At 55.4% G+C, this 18,430-nt stretch overlaps 2 protein-coding genes across 3 annotated transcripts in view; both read left to right on the forward strand.

Moving 5' to 3' along the window:
* The first annotated feature begins 581 nt into the window (after positions 1-581).
* OAF (out at first homolog) lies at positions 582-10,157 on the forward strand. The gene is made up of 4 exons (XM_065738494.1): positions 582-854; positions 7,896-8,030; positions 8,513-8,693; positions 9,109-10,157. Exons 1-4 carry the CDS (start codon positions 633-635, stop codon positions 9,381-9,383), a joined length of 813 nt encoding a protein of 270 aa, XP_065594566.1. The 5' UTR covers positions 582-632; the 3' UTR covers positions 9,384-10,157.
* A 2,741-nt stretch (positions 10,158-12,898) lies between these two features.
* Positions 12,899-18,430, forward strand: part of POU2F3 (POU class 2 homeobox 3) — a 35,468-nt gene continuing 29,936 nt past the window's right edge. Inside the window, exons 1-3 of one of the 2 annotated variants that reach the window (XM_065738490.1) lie at positions 12,899-13,187; positions 16,446-16,499; positions 17,151-17,219. In XM_065738490.1, the coding sequence (XP_065594562.1) occupies positions 12,899-13,187; positions 16,446-16,499; positions 17,151-17,219 (412 nt within the window). The remainder of the gene's footprint in view (positions 13,188-16,445; positions 16,500-17,150; positions 17,220-18,430) is intronic. The other variant, XM_065738491.1, reaches the window with a different exon arrangement.

Here is an 18,430-nt window from a genome sequence, read left to right on the forward strand (position 1 = left end):
GCTGGGGATGGGAAGAGGGGCTGAAGTGCCCCACAGCTGCCTCCTGGACGCAGGGAGAGCCTCTGCAGCCACGCTGATGCTATTTGATTCAGATGCTATCTGATTCACAGCCACCTCGTGTTTCGAGGGGGCTCTGATTTGTGCGTGGTAGTGCAAATCAGAGCGCTGGGCTTTGTTGTTTGTGCCGCCACTCCTCTTCGTCTCCTCCTTTGTGGATAATTATTTGTCACGGAGTAGAAAATATAATGGAAAAAAGCACAGGAGAGCCCGGCTGCTGCTGGAGATACCTCTCCATCCCGCTGACAGAAGGCAGCAGCGCTCGGGACAGCATTACTTTCTTTGCCTTGGGGCTCTCGTTGCCTTTTTCCCCTCCCTCTCTCCCCCCGCCCCCCAACCCAGCTGGGGAGCAGCTGCGGCTCGCACTGGCCCTTTAACAGCGGGGCGGTGCTGCGGGCCCGAGGCACGGCTCTCCACGCTGGGGGAGGAAGTGCGGCCGTGGGGGGGGGGATTGGGGGGGCCGAGGGTGAGCGTGCCGCGGGCGCTGGAGGAGCGGGGAGCGCTCCGCACCGCTCCGCCCGATGCGGGACCGCGGCCGCGCGGCTCTGCCCTGAGCCCCGGGAAGGCGCGGGGGGATGCGCGGTCCCCGGCTGCCGGCGTTGCCCGCCCTGCTCTGGCTCGCCTTAGCCCCGCTGCCCGGCCCCGCGGCCAGGGCTGAGCTGCGGGTGCGGGTGAGGCTGCCCGGCGGGCAGGTGACGGAGGAGAGCTTGCAGGCGGACAGCGGTTCCGACTGCATCAGCCTGGAGCTGCGGAAAGCCGACGGGGCGCTCATCACTCTCACCGCTGACTTCAGACAGGTGAGGTTTTTTTTTTGGGGGGGGGGGGGCTCTGCCTCGCTGTGCTCTCCCTGGGGTGGGTGCGTGCTCTCAGAGTCGGTCCTCTGCCTTGGTCGGGTGGTGGGGGAGCGGCTCGCTGCCCGCGGTGATTTCTGGCTGGAGGATGGAGGGCTCGGCTTGGGAGCATCAGCCCTGGTTGGGTTTAGCTCGGATCCGTGCTGCGTTTTGTGGGGTGAGCGGTGGTGATGTTGTTCCTCCACGGAGAGCCCGGCTGGGGGTCCAGAAGGCAGAACTGGTAGGACGAGGGGTTACGGTTTCAAAACTAAAACAGGGAGCATTTAGATTGGGTATAAGGAAGAAGTTCTCTGCAGGCACTGGTTCCCCAGAGAGGAGTCCTGTCCCTGCACACAGCCAAGGTCAGGCTGGACAGGGCTCCGAGCACTGATGGAGCTGTGGGTGACCCTGTTCATTGCAGAGAAGTTACACCAAGTGGCCTTTAAGGCTCCCTTCCTACTCAAACCATTCTAGGATATAACCACTTCTGAGGAGTGTGGGTTCCTGTGCATGCACGAGGAAGGTCCATCAACCTGCAGGCACTGCTGGGCCTTTGTTTGCAGCCTGCACTGAGCACCTCTGCATGTGCAGCTCTGTGCCCTGCAGGCAGTCTCACCTGTAGCCTCAGCTGCCCACATGGGGAATGGAGGCAGCGAGGTTGCAGTGGGATGAGCATCAGCATCTGCTCCATGCCCAGCTGAGTGCAGCAGATCTGCTTCTCCCTGATGGGGAGTAGAGGTGCAAGGCTTTGGCAGCAGCAGTGGGGCATGGAGCAGTGCCCATGCGATGGGGGAGCTCCAGTCCACGGCTCCCGCATGGGCTGTGCATGCTGTGTGTGTCTCCAGGGCATCTCTCTCCATGCCACGTGTGGTTGGTTCCTCAGGTGGATGGCTGCTGTCTTTCAGAGCACGTGTGTGTGTGTTGTATGGGAAGTGCAGCAATTTGGGGCTGCCAGCCCTCTCCTCTCCTCCCAGCCCTCTCCCAGGCCCTGTAACCTCTCTGCAGGGAGGTGATGCTCACACAGAGCCAAAGCTGCAGATCCCACGCTTCTCAGCAGGAGATGGGAGCCTCAGAGCCAGCGCAGCAGAGCTCGACAAGCTGTGTGCAGTGGATGTCCTATCACCCAGGGACGACTTGTGTGCTGCTGTGTGTTTGGCACAGCTGTCCAGGTGGCATGGCAGTGTTATCTCGTTCCAGCCCTCTTCTCATATTGTTTGCTTTGGTGGACTTTGGCTTGCAGCAGGAGGAAGCTCAAAGCCATGACATAGGCAGGAGTGGTGCCCCGTCCCATTGAGAACCTTGGAGCCTCGTCCCAGGGACTCCTCTGGTGCCTCTTCTCCTTTTGCTGGATCTTTTTGGTCCCTTTTGCTGTCTGCAGAGTCAGGAGATGTCAGTAGAAGCCACTGTGACTTGGGATGCCATACAGGGAAACAGTCCCATGGCTCTTATGGGGGGGGATAAATTCCAAGAAGACATGGCACACCGGGAGGGCTTTTAAGCCTCCAGATTGTAAAACTGCATACAACAGCACATTCCTGGCCGAGGGAACTCTGCACAGAGCTTTAGGTCGGTCCTTTGGGGGTCTGGGATGTGACATGGGACATGTCCTGAGCTGTGTACCCTTCCGGCTCTTTTCACTTGCATACAGGGTCTTCCTCTCAAATCTCACCTACAAGCCCAGCGGTGTGTGCGTTGGCTCTTCTCTTGCTTACAGCTGAGCTTTTCCTTGGGACAGTTTCTCTGGTATCTCTGCCATTAAGTCCTTAACTCCATGCCTGCCCTCAGCTCCTGGAGGCGATGCACAGGCAGTGCTCCCTGGAAGCTTTGCAAGCAGCATCCTTGGTGCAGCCTGGTTCCAACCTTCAGCTTTAGAACAGTGAGTTTCTCTGTTTCGTGGCGTTTCTGGAGCAAAGCTGAAGAAAAGCCAACAAGACATGGAGGAGATGAATGCATGGAGCAGTGAGTAATTATGTGAGCAAGCAGCTGCCTGGCCAGGCATCCCCTGCTGACCTGTTCCCCTGGCTGCACGCAGGCATTTCCCTGTTCTGTGCTGGTGCTCATCTCTCCTGCATGACACAACTTCCCTCTGGAGGGAAGGTCTGCAGACTGTGAAGGCAGCTGGAGTTGTTGAGCTGGGTTTCTCAAGCTGGATTGCGTGGTTATGCTGTGGCCAGGATGCTGGGTTGCTGCACAAATGCTTTTCCACTTTTCTGGCTTAAACTGCAGTGGATCAGTCCAAAGGCAAATCTTTCTTTATTATTTTTTATTTTGCTGGCAAAGAGTTGCTGTTAGACCATGGGCTGGAGAAGAAAGGGGGAGCAGTGAGATCATGGCTCAGCTCTGCTCTTCTGGAAGCTGAGTGGGGCAGGAGCAGTGCTCCAGAAGTGGAGTTTGCCTTTCTCTTCCACCCCTCTGCAGCTGAACCTGTGTTCTCATTCCTTAAGGCACCGCACACGGTGAGGGTGACACGGTGGGACCCCAGGCTGGGACTTAATTGCAATAGCAAAAAGCCCATTTCTTTTCTGGCAGTTTGAAAGGATGTGATGAGAACGGTCCTTTGCCAACGTAGCACTGTAAGGCACCAAATTTATTGCAGAAAGGATTGAGGGGAGACAGCAGCTTGAAATGTTGTGTCTGATTTCAAAAACACGACTGTGCCAGCTGTTAAACAGTGGCCTGAGAACAAAGTGGGTGGTTCCAGTCCAAGGTCAGCACAAAGATATGGAGAAGTTTCTTTTTCCTTCTGATTGCTGGAAAAAAATGTTGCTGGAAACACAAGGACGAAAGCAGGGCTACTGGTGTTGTAACCCTCACACTGCTGATCCCTTTGTTAATGAAGTTGAGATCTGTCCTGTTAGGTGCTGAAGGACATGGGGATGTAGGAAATCTCCCATCCAAAGATGGCATCTGTAAAACTTGGAAAGCTGCCCTTGGCCGCTGTAGAGATACATAAAATATATATAAGGAGAGTTACTCCATGGGAAGGATGAGCACGCTGTGGTTTCAGTGCTGTGGGACGAGTTAGAAAGGATCATCCAGCTCTGCTGCTGAGCTTCACTCTTGTCTGGCCATTCACAGGAGTAGGTTAGCAGTCAGGATGGATCAGGGACCTCCAAATTCCTCTGTTTCCCTAGGAAAGCTTGGTGATCGTGTTCGTTGCTCCCCACTGGGACAGATGCTGCCAGTGCCTGCTGTCAGATAGCAGGGATCTTCTGAACCCTCACAGGGAGGGATGGAGCAATGTGTGGGGAGAGCCAAGCGTGCTGGGGTGTGATAAGGTGGCTGAGAACGCTCCCTTGGCGGAGCTGATGGCTGAGCACAGGGAAGTGGCTGTGCTACAGACTGAGTTCTGCCCTTTGCTCCTGCACAGCCCCAGGCACGGCGCTGCCGGGGCGGGATCTGGATTCAGAAGTGGCTTCTGAGAGTTAGTTGTCTTTGGGCAGCCCTCACGTGGCCGTGCCAAGCGTGAGGGTGAGGAACTGGAGGACGTTCAGGGCACAGAGCTGGAAAACTCAGCTTTACGGTGGATCACCAAAGTGCCTTCTGGTAGAAGAGGGGTTAAACCATAATCCCCTCTTAGCCAGAGTAACTCAGCTGGCTGGCCCCCCAGCGTGGCTGCAATAACACACGCTCTGCAGAGCCGTGCTGTACAAGCAAAACAACTTTCTGGCCAGCTCTAGCAGTTCCCCAGGGCTCTGCAGGCAGGGCCATGACCGCAGCAGAGGCTGCTGGCATGGGGTGGGGGGTGCTTCCCTTTGCCTGTGCCCCCCACCCTGCGCAGACAAAACCAGATCCCGCAGCAGCGCCGATGTCCCTGGGGGAGAGGAGTTTGGCAGGAACGCTGAATGGGTTGGGGAGGAGGAAGGCACTGAAATAATTTATTTCCCTGAGAACTGGTTTGCTCCACTCCACGTGAAGCCGAGACGCTGGGCTCTGATCTGGACCACACAGGCTCGTATGTCTCTGCAGGATCCAGCTTGGAAATGGAGGAGGAATTGTTCCCGCACCCCACATGGCAGCCCCTGGAGGAGCTGGTGGGGATCAGCAGCGGACGGGAGGAAGCTCTGTGATCTCTCTGCACTTCCATGCAGTCTCGTTCCTCGTTGGAAGTTGCTTCCATGTGTGCAGGGAGCTGGCTGCACAGCTTTTCTGTCTCCTTTAGAGATGAGGAGCTGCTCTCCCCATGCCCTGCGAGGCTGCGGTTCCCCCAGTGCTGCAGCTGCAGAACTGGTTGTTCTCTGCCACACCACCATCCTGTCCAAAGCCAAACAATAGCTGTAACCATACCCAGGTCGGGGCCAACCGTTCTCAACGCCCCCGTGATGAGTTCACCCGGAGAGTCCCCACGTTGCAGAGGCAATGCTCTGTTGGGGCTTGTTCCCTGCTGGGAAATTTTGCAGAAACCCAGAATTCAAGGTGCACTGGGTTGTCTTGGCTGGGTACCCACCTTGGCACCGGTTCCTCCTGCTCTTCCTGGTGGGAACGAGGTGAGGTGCCTGGGGAGGGAAGGGCTCTCCAGGAGCAGGAAAACCTTTGGTGGCTCTTTCCATGTGAAAAACATGGCATGTTTTTGGTGTGACGAGCTCCTTGCTCTATCTGAAGCTGCATAGCCAGGGCAGGGGGAGCAGCCCAATGAGCTCTTGTTGGGTTGGTGTGTTTCCAAGGAACCCTTTGAGCTGAGCTTCTAGAGGTGGCCTGCACTTTGGGGACACAAGAGTCATGTCCCTTCCCCGAGGTCTGTGTGGGTTGAAGACTTTGACCGCAGCAGCTCGGGGCAGGCAGCAGCGTCAGCAGGGCTGGAGGAAGGCTTGGCTGAGATAAGGATCTGCCATGGCTGTTTGATGTACGTGGGCAGCCGGGCATGGAGGCTCTGAATCAGTGCAAGGGGCTGCGGTGGGAGGTGGGGAAAGATGGGAGGAGATGAGCTGGGAAAGGAGAACCTGGAGTAGAGGAAAGGATGGCTCAGCCTCTGCTTCCCCTCCTGCTTCTTGAATTCCCGTTGGTCTTTGCTGTCTTCCCCCTTCTGTCCTCCAGCTGTTCCCCTGCTGCAGAGTCACTTTTCCACTTTTCTCCCCATCCTTCCATCCCTTTCCAGCAATGTTATGTGTGCTCTGTTTCTCAACATCCTCCCATTCTGCAGACATCACCCCGAGCTGGGAAGTCCTGCACCATTGTTCATCTCTTGGATCCACTCGAGGTTCTCAGACCTGGTGCAGAGCGTGCCTGTCCCTGTCTGCTATTCCCAGACCCAAAGCTGATGCTGCAAAGTGAAGTAAAACTAAATCCACAGGTGCAGGGGAGATGCCAGGGTCAGGCACTGGCTGTGCATCACAGCAGAGCAGTGCAGCTGGACCAGATGCAGCGATGCAGCTCCTTTTGCAATACCACTCCCCTTGGTGGGGGAATATCCCCACTAAAGCTGTGAAAAAGTTATGATTCAGCAGTAATACCACGAGCATATCCACGAACGTTTCAGTTTGGGTTTTCTTCTTGGTCAACATCGAGTTTGGGATGTTTTGCTTTCTTCTCCTTCCCCCATTGCACTACTTCAACCATAACTCCAGCCACTTAGACAAGTCATTTCTCACAGTATTTTTGTTTTCCTTTAGATTTTATTCTCTCTCTATATATATAATTTGGACTTAAATGAAATGCCTTCAGATGCTGTTGTGAGACCCTGGAGAACACGGCAGCTTTGAGCTGCTGCTGCTGCCTCCCAGGCTATGCCGTGTGCTCTCAGATGTTTCCCATGTCTGCACAGAGGTGTCAGTCAACCCAGAGCACTGAAGGCAGTGATTAAAACACCCTCGTGTTTGTGGGCAAAAGCAATCGGTATCTCTTTCTTTCCCGGTCCCCTTTGATTCCTGCTTTCATGCTGAGCTTTCAGCACAACAGTCAGCATCCGTTCCCCTGTCCTGGGGTGGGAAGCACAGTGCTGACAGCAGCTCTTTCAGATGCATGCTGAATTGTGTAACCTTTTGTTGTCTGGACGGGGAAGGCAGAGAGTGGTGGCCTGCATGACCTGGTGTGGAGAAAGCCTTGCAGGAGACGTGGCTTGGAGCTGCAGAGGGTCTCCCTTCCTCTTGGGATGGGAGAACTTGACCTCATAGCTGTACAGCAGGGACACCCCAGAGTGTCCTCCAGTCCCAGTAGTGCTGGTGCTGTTGTCCAATGTGGTGCTGGGACTGAGTGTGTCTCTTCCTCTCACCCATTCCACCCTCACCCACTTGTTTTCCTGCACATGGTGTGCCTTCCTCTTGCCTTCTGGTCACACATCAGTGGCCCCAAGAAGGGCAGATAGAAACCAAAAGCATCAATGAACTTGTTTAACACTGCTGGTAACACTGCCTGTGTGGTGTGGGGGACTCTGCTTTATTCCTTTCCACACTTGAAACTCTAGAAGGGAGTTTTCCCCTTTAAACTTATTCTCCTGAAACCATTGCATCCTGGTGAAGTGAAATCCTCACGGTGGCACTCAGTGCTGCTTCACTTGAGGTCGGTAGCTTTTCTCCTGGAGGGACATGGAGCCGACACAGGGCTTTTCTGGGCTGAAGGGTGAAGGAAATAGTGTGGAGCAGAGTGTGCACGTGTGGCAGAGCCTCAAGGGGTGGGTTTGAAGGTGAGCAGCTCCTCCTGGGACAGAATGAGCTCCTTGGAGGCTCTCCTCCCTGCTTGTTGAAGGATGAGCACTGGCTGTTGCTTGAGGGAGCACAGGGATGTGGGATGGGAGCTGGCAGCAGCCTGTCTCTGCCGTGCTGGGATTGTCAAACAAACCCTTACTTCTTTAGACACTGGTTACTGCACTGCAGGACTGGGTGGGATGGGAGCTGGGAGCGGGCACCTGTTCTCAGATAGAAGTATGAGAACTTTGGCTCTGTTCTTTTGGCTGGAGCTTTCTGCAAGATCCTGCCTTCTCCATTCACCCCCTATATGCCGAAGGCCTCTGACCCCACTCTGTGATTCTTTTTTTTTTTTTTTTTAATTCTTTCCCAATTCTCTCTTTGTCAGGAGGTGAAAATCTTCCGTGCCTTAATCTTAGGGGAGCTGGAGAGGGGCCAGAGCCAGTTCCAAGCACTCTGCTTTGTCACACGGCTCCACCGCAACGAGATCATCCCCAGCGAGTCCATGGCCAAGCTACGACAGGTAGGAGCCAACCCCACCCCTGGTCCATCCCGAGCTGCTTAGAGCTTCCCATGCAGCTGCCCCATGGCTGGGCTCTGTTAGACCCACCTTTGACCTCCCCTCTTGCTTAAGGGGCTCAGTATTAAGCTGATGTCATTCATAGCATCGATGTTGGTCTCCTAATAAAAACCAGCCCGAGGTCTGATGTCATTTGGGCCGTGTCCATGCCTAGAGCTGTCCCCACAAAAACCCCTGCCCAACACTGTCTGCTGAACTAACTGCTGATTTGGGAGCACCCGTCACAACAAAGCACTGCAAATCAAAGCAGTAACAAACCACTGCCAGTTTGAGCATCCCCTAGAAGTTTATAGGCACTTTCCCCCCCCCGATGGGATGCAGGTGCACTTCCAGGGGAGCATCCATTTGCACTTTTTCCTATGCTGGTATGAAACCGTGCCACACTGCAGCCAGGATTCAGGTGGCTGTGATCTCATCCGTTGCAGAAGAACCCCAGGACGGTGCGGCAGGCAGAGGAGGTGCGTGGCCTGGAGCACCTCAGCATGGATGTGGCAGTGAACTTCAGCAAAGGGGCCCAGCTGAGCTCTCACATCCACAACGTCTGCGCGGAGGCCAAAGAAGCAATTTACACCCGGGAAGAAGATGTCAAATTTTGGCTGGAGAAAGGTAAAAGTTTGCATCGCTTGGGCTGGAAGTGGTCCCGTCAGCGAGCTGGCACGGGGCCGTGCTCTCTGCTCTCTGCTGCCAGCAGTTGGCACGGGATGCTTCAGCTCCTCGTTTGCTGCTGCGTGGTCATGGTGTGCACGCACCACACTGAGCTCCTATTTCTTCAGCACCTATCTGCTGTCGTGCTGCTCTCCTCGTGAACCTAACTAGGTGTTTTCGAGGCAGCCTTTCACCTGGCCCATCACCCTGAAGAGATGCGTTCTTTGCATTCTTTCTTTCAGCCCTGTAGTGCCCCTTTCTCCATCCCCATGTTGAACGCCCCATGGCAGTGCCCTCTCTCTGCCCTCAATCTCCCCCTCCACCCCGGGGCTGTTGCAGCAGGCACCTTGAGCAGTTCTCCCTCTTTGCCCTGCAGGGATGGATGGCTCCATGTTCGAGGTCCTGCCTCAGACATCCGACCTGCCCGACCTGCAGCGCTGCAGGCTGTGTGCGGACCGCTGGAAGCCGTGCATCTGCAGCTACTCACTGAGCATCGAGTGGTACCCGTGCATGCTCAAGTACTGCAAGAGCCGTGATGCTGCGGGCAAGGTTTCTTCCTACAAATGTGGCATCCGCAGCTGCCAGAAGGGCTACACCTTCGATTACTACGTGCCGCAGAAGCAGCTCTGCCTCTGGGATGAGGAGACCTAGCAGAGCTGGGCTAGGCCTTGTTAAGGGGCTGCTTGTTTGCCCTCCTGCTTGCGATGCCGAGGGCCTCCTGGAGCTGGCTGCTTCGAAGAAGGAATTCGGTTTGCAGCGATGCCTTGTGCCAGGAGAGCTCTGTGAATGTGCCTTTTCTTTTGGCCCCCTGTGCCCCTGTCCTGATCTGATGCTGCCTCGTGCTGTGATGAGCAGGCGATGCTGCCCTGCACAGGTTCCTGGCCTGAAGCAGCAGGAGGGCTGTGCCTTGCCCTGCTCTGGAGCTAGCAGGTGTGGAGGGGTCAGCTGTGAGAGCACCACGGCTGCTTTGGGGCAGGGGGAGAAGCAGCCCCACAGAGCCAGATTGTCCAACACCTCTGCTGCCAAAACCCCTTCACTGACTTTGCCACCTCCTGGTGGTGCGACAGCCATTTCCCAACGGGAAAACAGCTGAGTTGTGGGACCACAAACCCTGAACAAGGAAGGTACGAAGCTCACCCAATGCAAGAGCCTGCCTGTAGCTTTCCCTAGCGTCCAACCAGCTGCTCTGTCCTTCCCATGGCCACAAGATGCTGCGGGGGGATATATCCCAGCAATTATTTCTTCCCCAAAGGGCCAGTAATGAGGGCTGTATCTCACCTCTACTTAGACTAGCAACTGTGACTCTCCCACGGAGCAAGAAACGTCCAGAAATGTGCGACTGCCATCCTAACAGTGCACTGACAAGGTGGGGGCCATCCCAGATGGGCTTTGCAGACAGGAGAAAAAAGCATTCTGCACCTACACCCACCCAGCCACAAGAAGCTCTTAGGCAGCCGTACTGCTTTGCTGTGCCTTGGTTTCCCCTGTGTGTGAGCAGGGGTGATGCTGGAGCCAACCATGCACCCAGAGGACATCGGACAGAAAGCGCTGCAGGAGTGCAGTGTGTTCTTCCACTCGATTTAGAACAAGCAGGGAGGGGAAAGGGGCTCTTGGGGCCATGGGGAAGCCCTATTCCTCCTGGTGAGAAGCCTTCACCGTGTGCCTTTGTTGCCTAAAATCCAGGAATTTTTGACCAAAAGAAAGAAAAAAAGAATTGGTCACCGTTATTTTTGTATCGATCACTTAAGGGGGGAGGGGGGGAGGGGAAGAAGGGAAAGGTATTTTAATACTGCGACATGAAGTAAGACACACTTGAATGATTATTTTTTTTTAAGAAAAGGAAACCGACCAAATTATTTATCATTTGTAAGGTAAAATAAAGTGATTTTTTTTTTTAAGCATCCCTGTTCTGAACGATGCTGTTGTAACCTCGGTGTCATCTGTCTGTTGGGGATGTTAATGGGGTAGGGGGAGGCGGGGGTCCCGTTTTACCCTTCCCTCTGCGGCGTAGGGGAGAAGAGGACAGCGTTTCGGAGCTCCTGCTGCTCGCAGGAGAATCGTGGAGTGCTGATTCCCCCTAGCGTGGGGAAAGTTCCTGCTGTCCTTCCCACCGGGCTCGGATCCTGGCACAGATGCTGTCCGGGAGCACTGGTGTAAACCCCTCGCTGCTGGGAGGAGCTGTGGTGGGGGTGGGGGGGTTGCAACGCCATTCCGCAGCCCGTGCTTGCGGACCCATCCCCAGGGATCTGTCTGTCTGCAGAGCTGTGAGCACGAGTGGGATGTGGACGGTGAGGATGGGAGCTGGTGGGTCCTGGATTGATGCTCGTGAAGCAGACATGCAGCCGATTTCTATCGGCAGAGTATCCGCGGGCAGCTGGATCGGGGTGGGGTTAAAGCAAATCCTCCTCTCTTTGGGGAAGGGGTCCTTAGGGCTGCAGCTCTCCTCTCTTGTCCGTCTGTACATCTCAGGGCGGCTTCGGGTGACTTAACCGAGAGGGCACGTTGTTCCTTGTCTGTGTGTCTTCCTCGCTGATGCCAGTGGTCCCCGGGTGAAGGGTTGCTGGGGAGAAAAACGGGATTTCTTTCCCTCCTGCTGTCATACGGACCTCAAAACGAGAGCGGGGGAGAAGCTGAAGCCGAAGGGACCAGGAGAGGGCACTGCGGGGCCGTCTATGGCCGGGACGGCATCCCGGACCAGAGGGTGTGCGGTGCCAGCGCTGCGGGACATGGGGGGGGGATAAGGGTGGGCTGCCCCGCTCTGAAGCAAGGGGAAAGCATCGGGGAGCAGAGGGAAAAATGAAGGAGCATCAAGGGGAGGCGACCGAACTCTTGAGATGGGAGGAAAGAACGTGTTGGTGGCCCCCAGCCCTTAGGGAGCCCTTCTCTGCACCCCTTCCTGCTGGCTGGGTGCCACCTCCAAACCCACGTCTGACGCAGCGTGGACACCTGATCGCATCAGCCTCCAGCGTGGGGAAATCCCAGACGTGGGGGTCATGCTGACAGCACTCACCAGCAGCTCAGCGGTGCCCAGGAATGCCCACGGGTTTGGCCAAGCTGGGGCCGTGCCATGGAGCAGTGGCTGGAGGCCAGGAGCAGGAGTCCTGCACACACCACACCGTGTCACCTCCTGCTTCGTGGAGCAGCACCGAGCACACCCCATAGCCATCCCCCTTCAGTCCTACCATCCTTCAAACCTGGGATCCTCCCCTCTGCTTTCCCCTTTCCGTTTTTACACCCCTTTTCCTCCTCTTTTTTAATTTGAAAGCACATCCTTGCAGCCTGTTCCCCTCTCCCAAGGGTGTCCCTTCACACTCCAGCCCCGTAGCCCCACGTTGGGGTGGGGATGAGACTCTCCAGCCCCACAGCCCCACACTGGGCTGGAGGTGAAGCCTGGAGAGCCTGCCCACCACCCACCCATCCCTTGGGAGAAACCTGTCTTTCCAGGGAGGGAGAGCAGCATGTGGGAAAGCCAAGAGCCCTGGAACGTGCACGAGGCAGGGAGAGATGGATGTGTGATAGCTTGTACCTGGCAGCTCTGGTGGATAAAGCATGTTAACGCTTTCAGGAGGGGTTGGGCAGGAGATTGGGAGGTGTGTGCCCCCCTGGACAGGGCAGGGGGTATCGGAGCAGTACAGGGGGGGAATGGCAGCAGACGGAGACCCCAGATACAGGATCACAGAATGGTTTGGGTAGGTCAAGGTGATGCTGGTGCTGCCATGGGATGGAGCGCAGGCCTGCCTGCAGCTAGGGGATTTTCTCGCCGTCTTCCCCGGAATCCTGGAGCCCGAAGTGACACAGCAGGGAGGAGCTGGCTTCCCTCTCCTCGAGCCTCGTGGCAGGGAGCACACCTTAGGAAGGGGCAGCTCCTCGCCCTGCCTGCTCAGCCCCATGCAAGGGCACGCTCGTGGCCCAACCCCACCGCCACCGAGCTGCCGCTCCATCCAACCGCTGCCTATCCCCAGGCACAGCCCCTCGTGATGCCCACAGCCACCCCATAGCACCCCCATAGCCGTGGGGCTGCAGCCAGGCCTGCTCGCAGGTGCTGCGGGGCGCATCGAGGCGGCGCGGGCGGGCGATCCTCCTCCTTCCCACCCCACCCCACACCCCGGTAGAGCTGCAGGGACTCATCCATTCCCCGGTTACTAATATGCAAATGGTGCTTTTGCATGGGCCGGGCGCCAGGCTGCTGGGTGTCAGGGCACCCGAGGGAGCCGGAGGTGGGGCGAGGCGTGGCGTGGAGCCGCATGCTCACCTGGCCCTGCATGGCAACAGGCAATGGAGCTGTAGGTCCCGTCGGGAGCGGACCCGCGCCCGGTTCGAGAGGCAGCAGTGGGTGGCAGAGGAGGGAGGGCAAACTGGCAGCTCCTGGCAACCTGGGGCTGACGGCAGGAGGCTGGGCGCACCGCGGGTTTCCCCCCGCCAGCAGGATGGTGAACCTGGAGTCCGTGCACGCAGGTAACGAGAGCGGCAGGAAGGGTCGGGCTGCTGGAAACGGGGTTGCTGCTGTTCCTATGGCTTTTCCCCCTCTTTTCCCTCCTCTTCTTTCCCGTGGGAGTCAGCGATCGCAGCTGGCACCCGGGGATGGATGCTGCCCTGATACGTTTTTAGGGTGGACAGTGGGGAAGTGCTGCTCGTGCTGCCCAGCACCAGCAGAGCAGAGCAGAGAGAAAGGTGTTGGGACAGATGGAAAATGGGCAGACAGTGCCCGAGCCCGAGGGTAAAGATGGGAGTAGTGAGAGGGGTGAAGCCACAGAGGGATGTGTGAGTGAGAGGGAGGTGGGAGGTGGGCTGCAAGGAGAAAAGGGAATGACAAAGGGGGAAAAGGAGGGAGAAACGAACGAGCAGGAGGATGGGGTCACTCCTCATGGGATGGGGGAGGATGGGGAATGAATGAAGAGCGATGTACAGAAGGATCACACGCTGTTCCCAGGGGGTTTGGCACAGCAGTGCAGCCCCCCATCTCCAGGCAGCCCTCACTGGGAGCAGAGCGATGGGTGCCAAACACTTCGGCATTGCCAAGAGCTCGGACTTGCCCTGCACCCCAGGTTTGGCTGCTGCTCCCATTTGAGGAAGGGAAGGGACCGTCCCCAGGCACATGGGGCTGTGGACTGGATCCTGACAGCCACCACTGTGGGGTGGGATGCTGGGGGCAGGGAACACGTGAAGCTGAACTGAGAGCACCACCGGGAGAGGCAGCGGGAGGTTGGCAATGCAGCGGGGTCTGAGCACCTGTGCTGGGCCTGGTGTGGGGCATCTCCTGGAGCCTCATCCCCTCCAGGCTCCTATCCTCACAGCTGCTCGGCTTGTGGGCGACTCTTTCTTCATGAGAAGATCCCCCACACTGATACCGTGCCCTCTGTCAGAGCCCGTGGCATCGCTCCCGGGGTGGATTTGGCTGGGAGCTGCGTGGTGTGGGGTGCACGCTGAGCCTCCCTCCCCCAAATCGCACACCGAGGGGTCAGAGCTTTCAGCAGGGGGTTTATGGGGAGGGAGACAAACCTGGGCCCGGCTGCTCCCACGTGGCAGAGCCCAGAGCAGGTAGGAGGGAGTTATTCCCATTGCTGCAAAGGGGGATCAGTGTGCTGCAAGGCTGAAACCCGAATCATCCCCGCCACGCAGGGTCTGCACACCACTCCCCTGCAGCCCAGCCACCTTCTGCTCCCCACACGTGTACCTTTGCAGCCCCTGCAGGGCTCGGGCACATAGTGAACCCATCAGGTTGCAGCCAACCCAGTTTCTCCCCACTACTTTCTTTTTTTTCCTCTTAAAGCCACCGGGCTGGTTTACGCTGGTGCCCGTGTCAGAGCAACTCCAAGGAATAAGGGCTTGGGAAAGCTTTATTTGCTGACACCATTTGTTTCGGCCAAAATAGAGATGCAGATATATCCCCAGAGAAGTGTCTGCACCGGTAGAGTCGCTTTGGTCTGGGTAAACAAAGCAGCCTTCCCCTTCTGCAGGTAGCTGGGCTCTAGCAGCACATCTTTAATACGGCCCAGGCCACAGCGGCGGCTCCTAATGGGGCTGTGGTTAGGAGTCAGGCAGTCCCACGTTGCATGATTTTTCCCAGCAATGTTTGCACTCAGCTTGCTCTCCGTCTATTGCAAAGCTGCACGGCCGGAGCTCGCGGCCTCGAGGCTCACAGCCTGCTTTGCCTTAAGAAAAATCACACTTGGGAGCTCAAACCGTGTGTCACTCTGCCCCATGCACTGTAGAGGAGATATAGATCCTGTCATCCTGGCTGTGCTTACACCAGAACCCCGTGTATCCCTGCCCTTGTTCCTAAGGACTGCTCAGAGGACACAGCTCCACGTGCGTCCACTCCTGTCAGCAGACTTCTATTAAAGGCACTGCTTTCTTCTCCATTTTTTTTATCATTCTGGATTTTTTTTTTTTTTTAATGGGGGATGGGGTTTGTCCCCCCTCTCAGCAACACATCTAAGCTGTAATAACTCGTGTCGGGGTGATGAGGGGAAGTCGAGCCTTTGTGAAAACAAAACTCTTTTGCTTTCTGTATGAGAGCATCGCGGGGCATCTCCTTATCTCCTGGCTGCGGCAGGAGGGAATTAAACTGATGGATGATACCTGATAAGCAATCCAGTGGCAGATGCCATTCCCCAGACACCCCCATGCCCTGCATGATAACTGCAGAGGGGTGAAGGCTGCTGCTGGCCGCACGCTGCCTGGCCCTGACCCGATGTGGAGAGGGCTGAGGGTGCACACAGTGCATCTCTCTGCTGCTTCCCTCCTTTTTTTAAGTTGTATTCTTATTTTATTTTATGAGAGCTTGGCTTCTTCCTCCAGCTACCTCCTGGCAGCAGACAGAGCGGAGCGCTTTGTAGCCTGCCTAAGTCAGGGTCCCCTGGCAGCAGTACAAGACAAGAAGATGTTTATAGCTGGAGATAATTGCTCTTCCTGCAGTAGAAATACTTAGAAGCCCCACTAAATGCTCGTGTCTTAATTGCAGAGGGATTACTTGAAAAGAAACGCTTTTCCCTCTCCTTTTCCTCCCTCACTCCTTCAGTTTAAGGAAGGGAAGTTTCTGCTGTGCGTGGCTGGCTCTGTGCTGCCGTAGTACACAGCTTTACCACTTTCTCTTCCTCCAGACTTCAGCTTAGGAAAGAGTTTCAGACCTTAACCCAAAGGAAGGCCTTCTTCAAAGCCATTTGCATGCTGGAAGCTCCAATAGGAGGGAAATGAGAGAAAGGTGCCTGCCCTATTGTGAGCAATAGAAGGAAATTGGGATAAAAACACGCAGGCTGTTTGGGCCGGTTGGAAATAACACCAGGCATGCATAGGAAAGAGGAAAAGGGTTGTGTGATGCCTTTAAGAAGGCTTCCACCTGCTTTTGCTGTCCCAGCAAAACCACAGCAAACAGTGCCCTGCTTCCATGCTGTTGTTATTCCCCGATGCAAATTGGATGACTTGTGGGGCTGGGATTGGCTGCAGGAGGCACATGCAAATCACTCCATTGGGTCTCTATAAAAATTTATTATCTTTTTTCTTTCTTTTTTTTCTTTCTTCTCAACCCACACCTCCCCCAAACTAGCCTGGAAAGGGTTAAAATTCCCATGCAAAGGGGAGAAGAGGGAGAGGGGGTGTCCGTCCGAATTTGAATAGATATTCTTCCTTCTTTCTATCTGTGTACTTTACCTCTGTTAAGGAGGAGACAAGTGATCCCGTGCAAAGTTGACTATTCCCACTCTTTTCTTTCAGCTGTCCCCGAAGGAGAACGTGGCCCTGGGTGTGGTGGCAGCCATCACTTCAAGGGTAAATGACAAATTTATTGGCGTTGAGAAGGATGGAGAGGAAATGTGTTGGATGGTGTGGGCAGTGTTGTTCTGGGGGCAGCGAGCACGTGTCGGGTGAATAGTTTGCAAGAAGATGTATTATGAAGAGTGGAGTTTGGAAGGGGATGAGGGGTGGAGCATCCACCCTGGGAGCATCCTGCTCCATGCAGTGCCAACATGGCACCAGCGCTGTCCCAGAATGAAAGGATGGGACATAGGGGAGAACAGAAGCTGAGGGGGATCCCCTTTTCCTACAGGTGTGGGGATGGAGGGCAGTGTCCCCAGCAGCTTTGGGAGGCCTTTATAAAGGAAGAGGTTGGGGAGGCTTGTAGGGCTCAAAGTGCCCCTCTGTGGGAAGAGGAGCGGCTCAAAGGGTGAGAAGCACATCAGTGAGCTGAGGAGGGGGCTGCGAAAAGCAACAGGAGGGAAAGTGCATCCTCGGAGCTGATGAATATTCTAGTGGCTGTATGTTGAAGGAATCAGAAATTTGAAAGTCTGATGGTTTATTATAATTACACATTCATTTGTGCTGTTTAGTGGAAGCCACATGTGCCTGTTGCCTGGGACTGTGACCTGTTATTAAAATCAGTTGTGCCATCTCTTTTCTTTTTTTTTCTTTTTTTTTTTGCAGAGATCAAGATGAGCAGCGATGCGGCGGATTCCACGGACACCCAACACGAACCCGACCAAGTGGAGCCAGGTAAGGGGGTGTGGGGCACAGGGGGCAGAGGGGCAGTGGGATGCTGGAAGTTCCTGCTGTGCTTTGCTCCATGCCTGTAGCTCTGCAGCCAGCCAGGAGTTGATCAAAAATGCGCTCTGGGTGAGGATTGCACCCGTATCTTGATCAGCATGCAAGCTCCTCTGTCACAGCAGTGAATCAGTGCACGGCTCGGTAACGTCCTCTGAGCTTTCAGCGGGGAAATGTGCTCCTCTCTTGCCAGATGAATTATGCCACTGAAATAGTCCTGGGCCGCTCAGCTTGGCACAAATCTTGTACTCGGGGTTGATGCCAGGAACGTTTCCCCAGACGCAGGGCTCAGGGACTAAGCCCTTTTTGGCCTCGTGTCTGTAGAGAAATGGGAGGGACTCGTGGAATACCCAAATCCAGGCAGGTCGTTCCAGCAGGGCTCATCTTGGAGCATGATGGGGTTTCTCTTCTCGTGGCCAGAACCCCCACTTTTCCTTAACAATGGAAAGCTGAAGAACAGAGTGATCCTGAGAAGAGAAAAGCATTGGGTTTTGCTAGTTTAGCAACCACTCTGTGTGCTGCCATGAGGTGTGAGATGCGCTGGAAAATCAGTGCTGTGTTTTCCAGCATCGCTGCTGCCTGCAGTGGGCTTTGAGGACCCAGTTACACCAAGGCTTATGGTCGGGTTCCTTTTCAGGCCAATAAACAGCAATAAGACACGCGTTAAGCACACGCTGGTTGCAGTTACAACAAACAGAGATTACTAGAAACAGCGGGGCTCATCTGTAGAGGAAGAAATAAACACCATTTAAAGCCAAAACTCATAGACAGTGGATAAGAGTTGTTGCTCTTTGGAGAGCACAAAGCTTGGGGTGGGAAGATGTGTAACAAGAGATTAAAACTTCACAGGGAATGGTTTTATTGCTTCCCTTTTGCTTTTGTCAGTTGAGAGGGAAAGAAAAAAAACAGGAGATCTTGGTGAAAGCCGGAGAAGCCCAGGCACGTTCTAATGGGACTGAAAGTGCCCCTTTATTTATGCTGTGCATTGAGGTCTCAGCGCTCTGAAGTAATTTGACGTAATCTAAGGCTGAGATACAATCTGGTTTTATTCACATCCATGAACTCCAGTTGACTTTGGTCAGGTCAGCTCATGGCTTCCAGCTGACCCCGCGCTGGTTTTTGGAGACGGATATTTCCCAGCCTGGCAACAAACACAGCCCCAG

Source organism: Cyrtonyx montezumae, unplaced genomic scaffold (assembly GCF_038088225.1).
Source record: "Cyrtonyx montezumae isolate F1298 unplaced genomic scaffold, pur_monq_1.0 scaffold_22, whole genome shotgun sequence".
Taxonomy (NCBI): domain Eukaryota; kingdom Metazoa; phylum Chordata; class Aves; order Galliformes; family Odontophoridae; genus Cyrtonyx; species Cyrtonyx montezumae.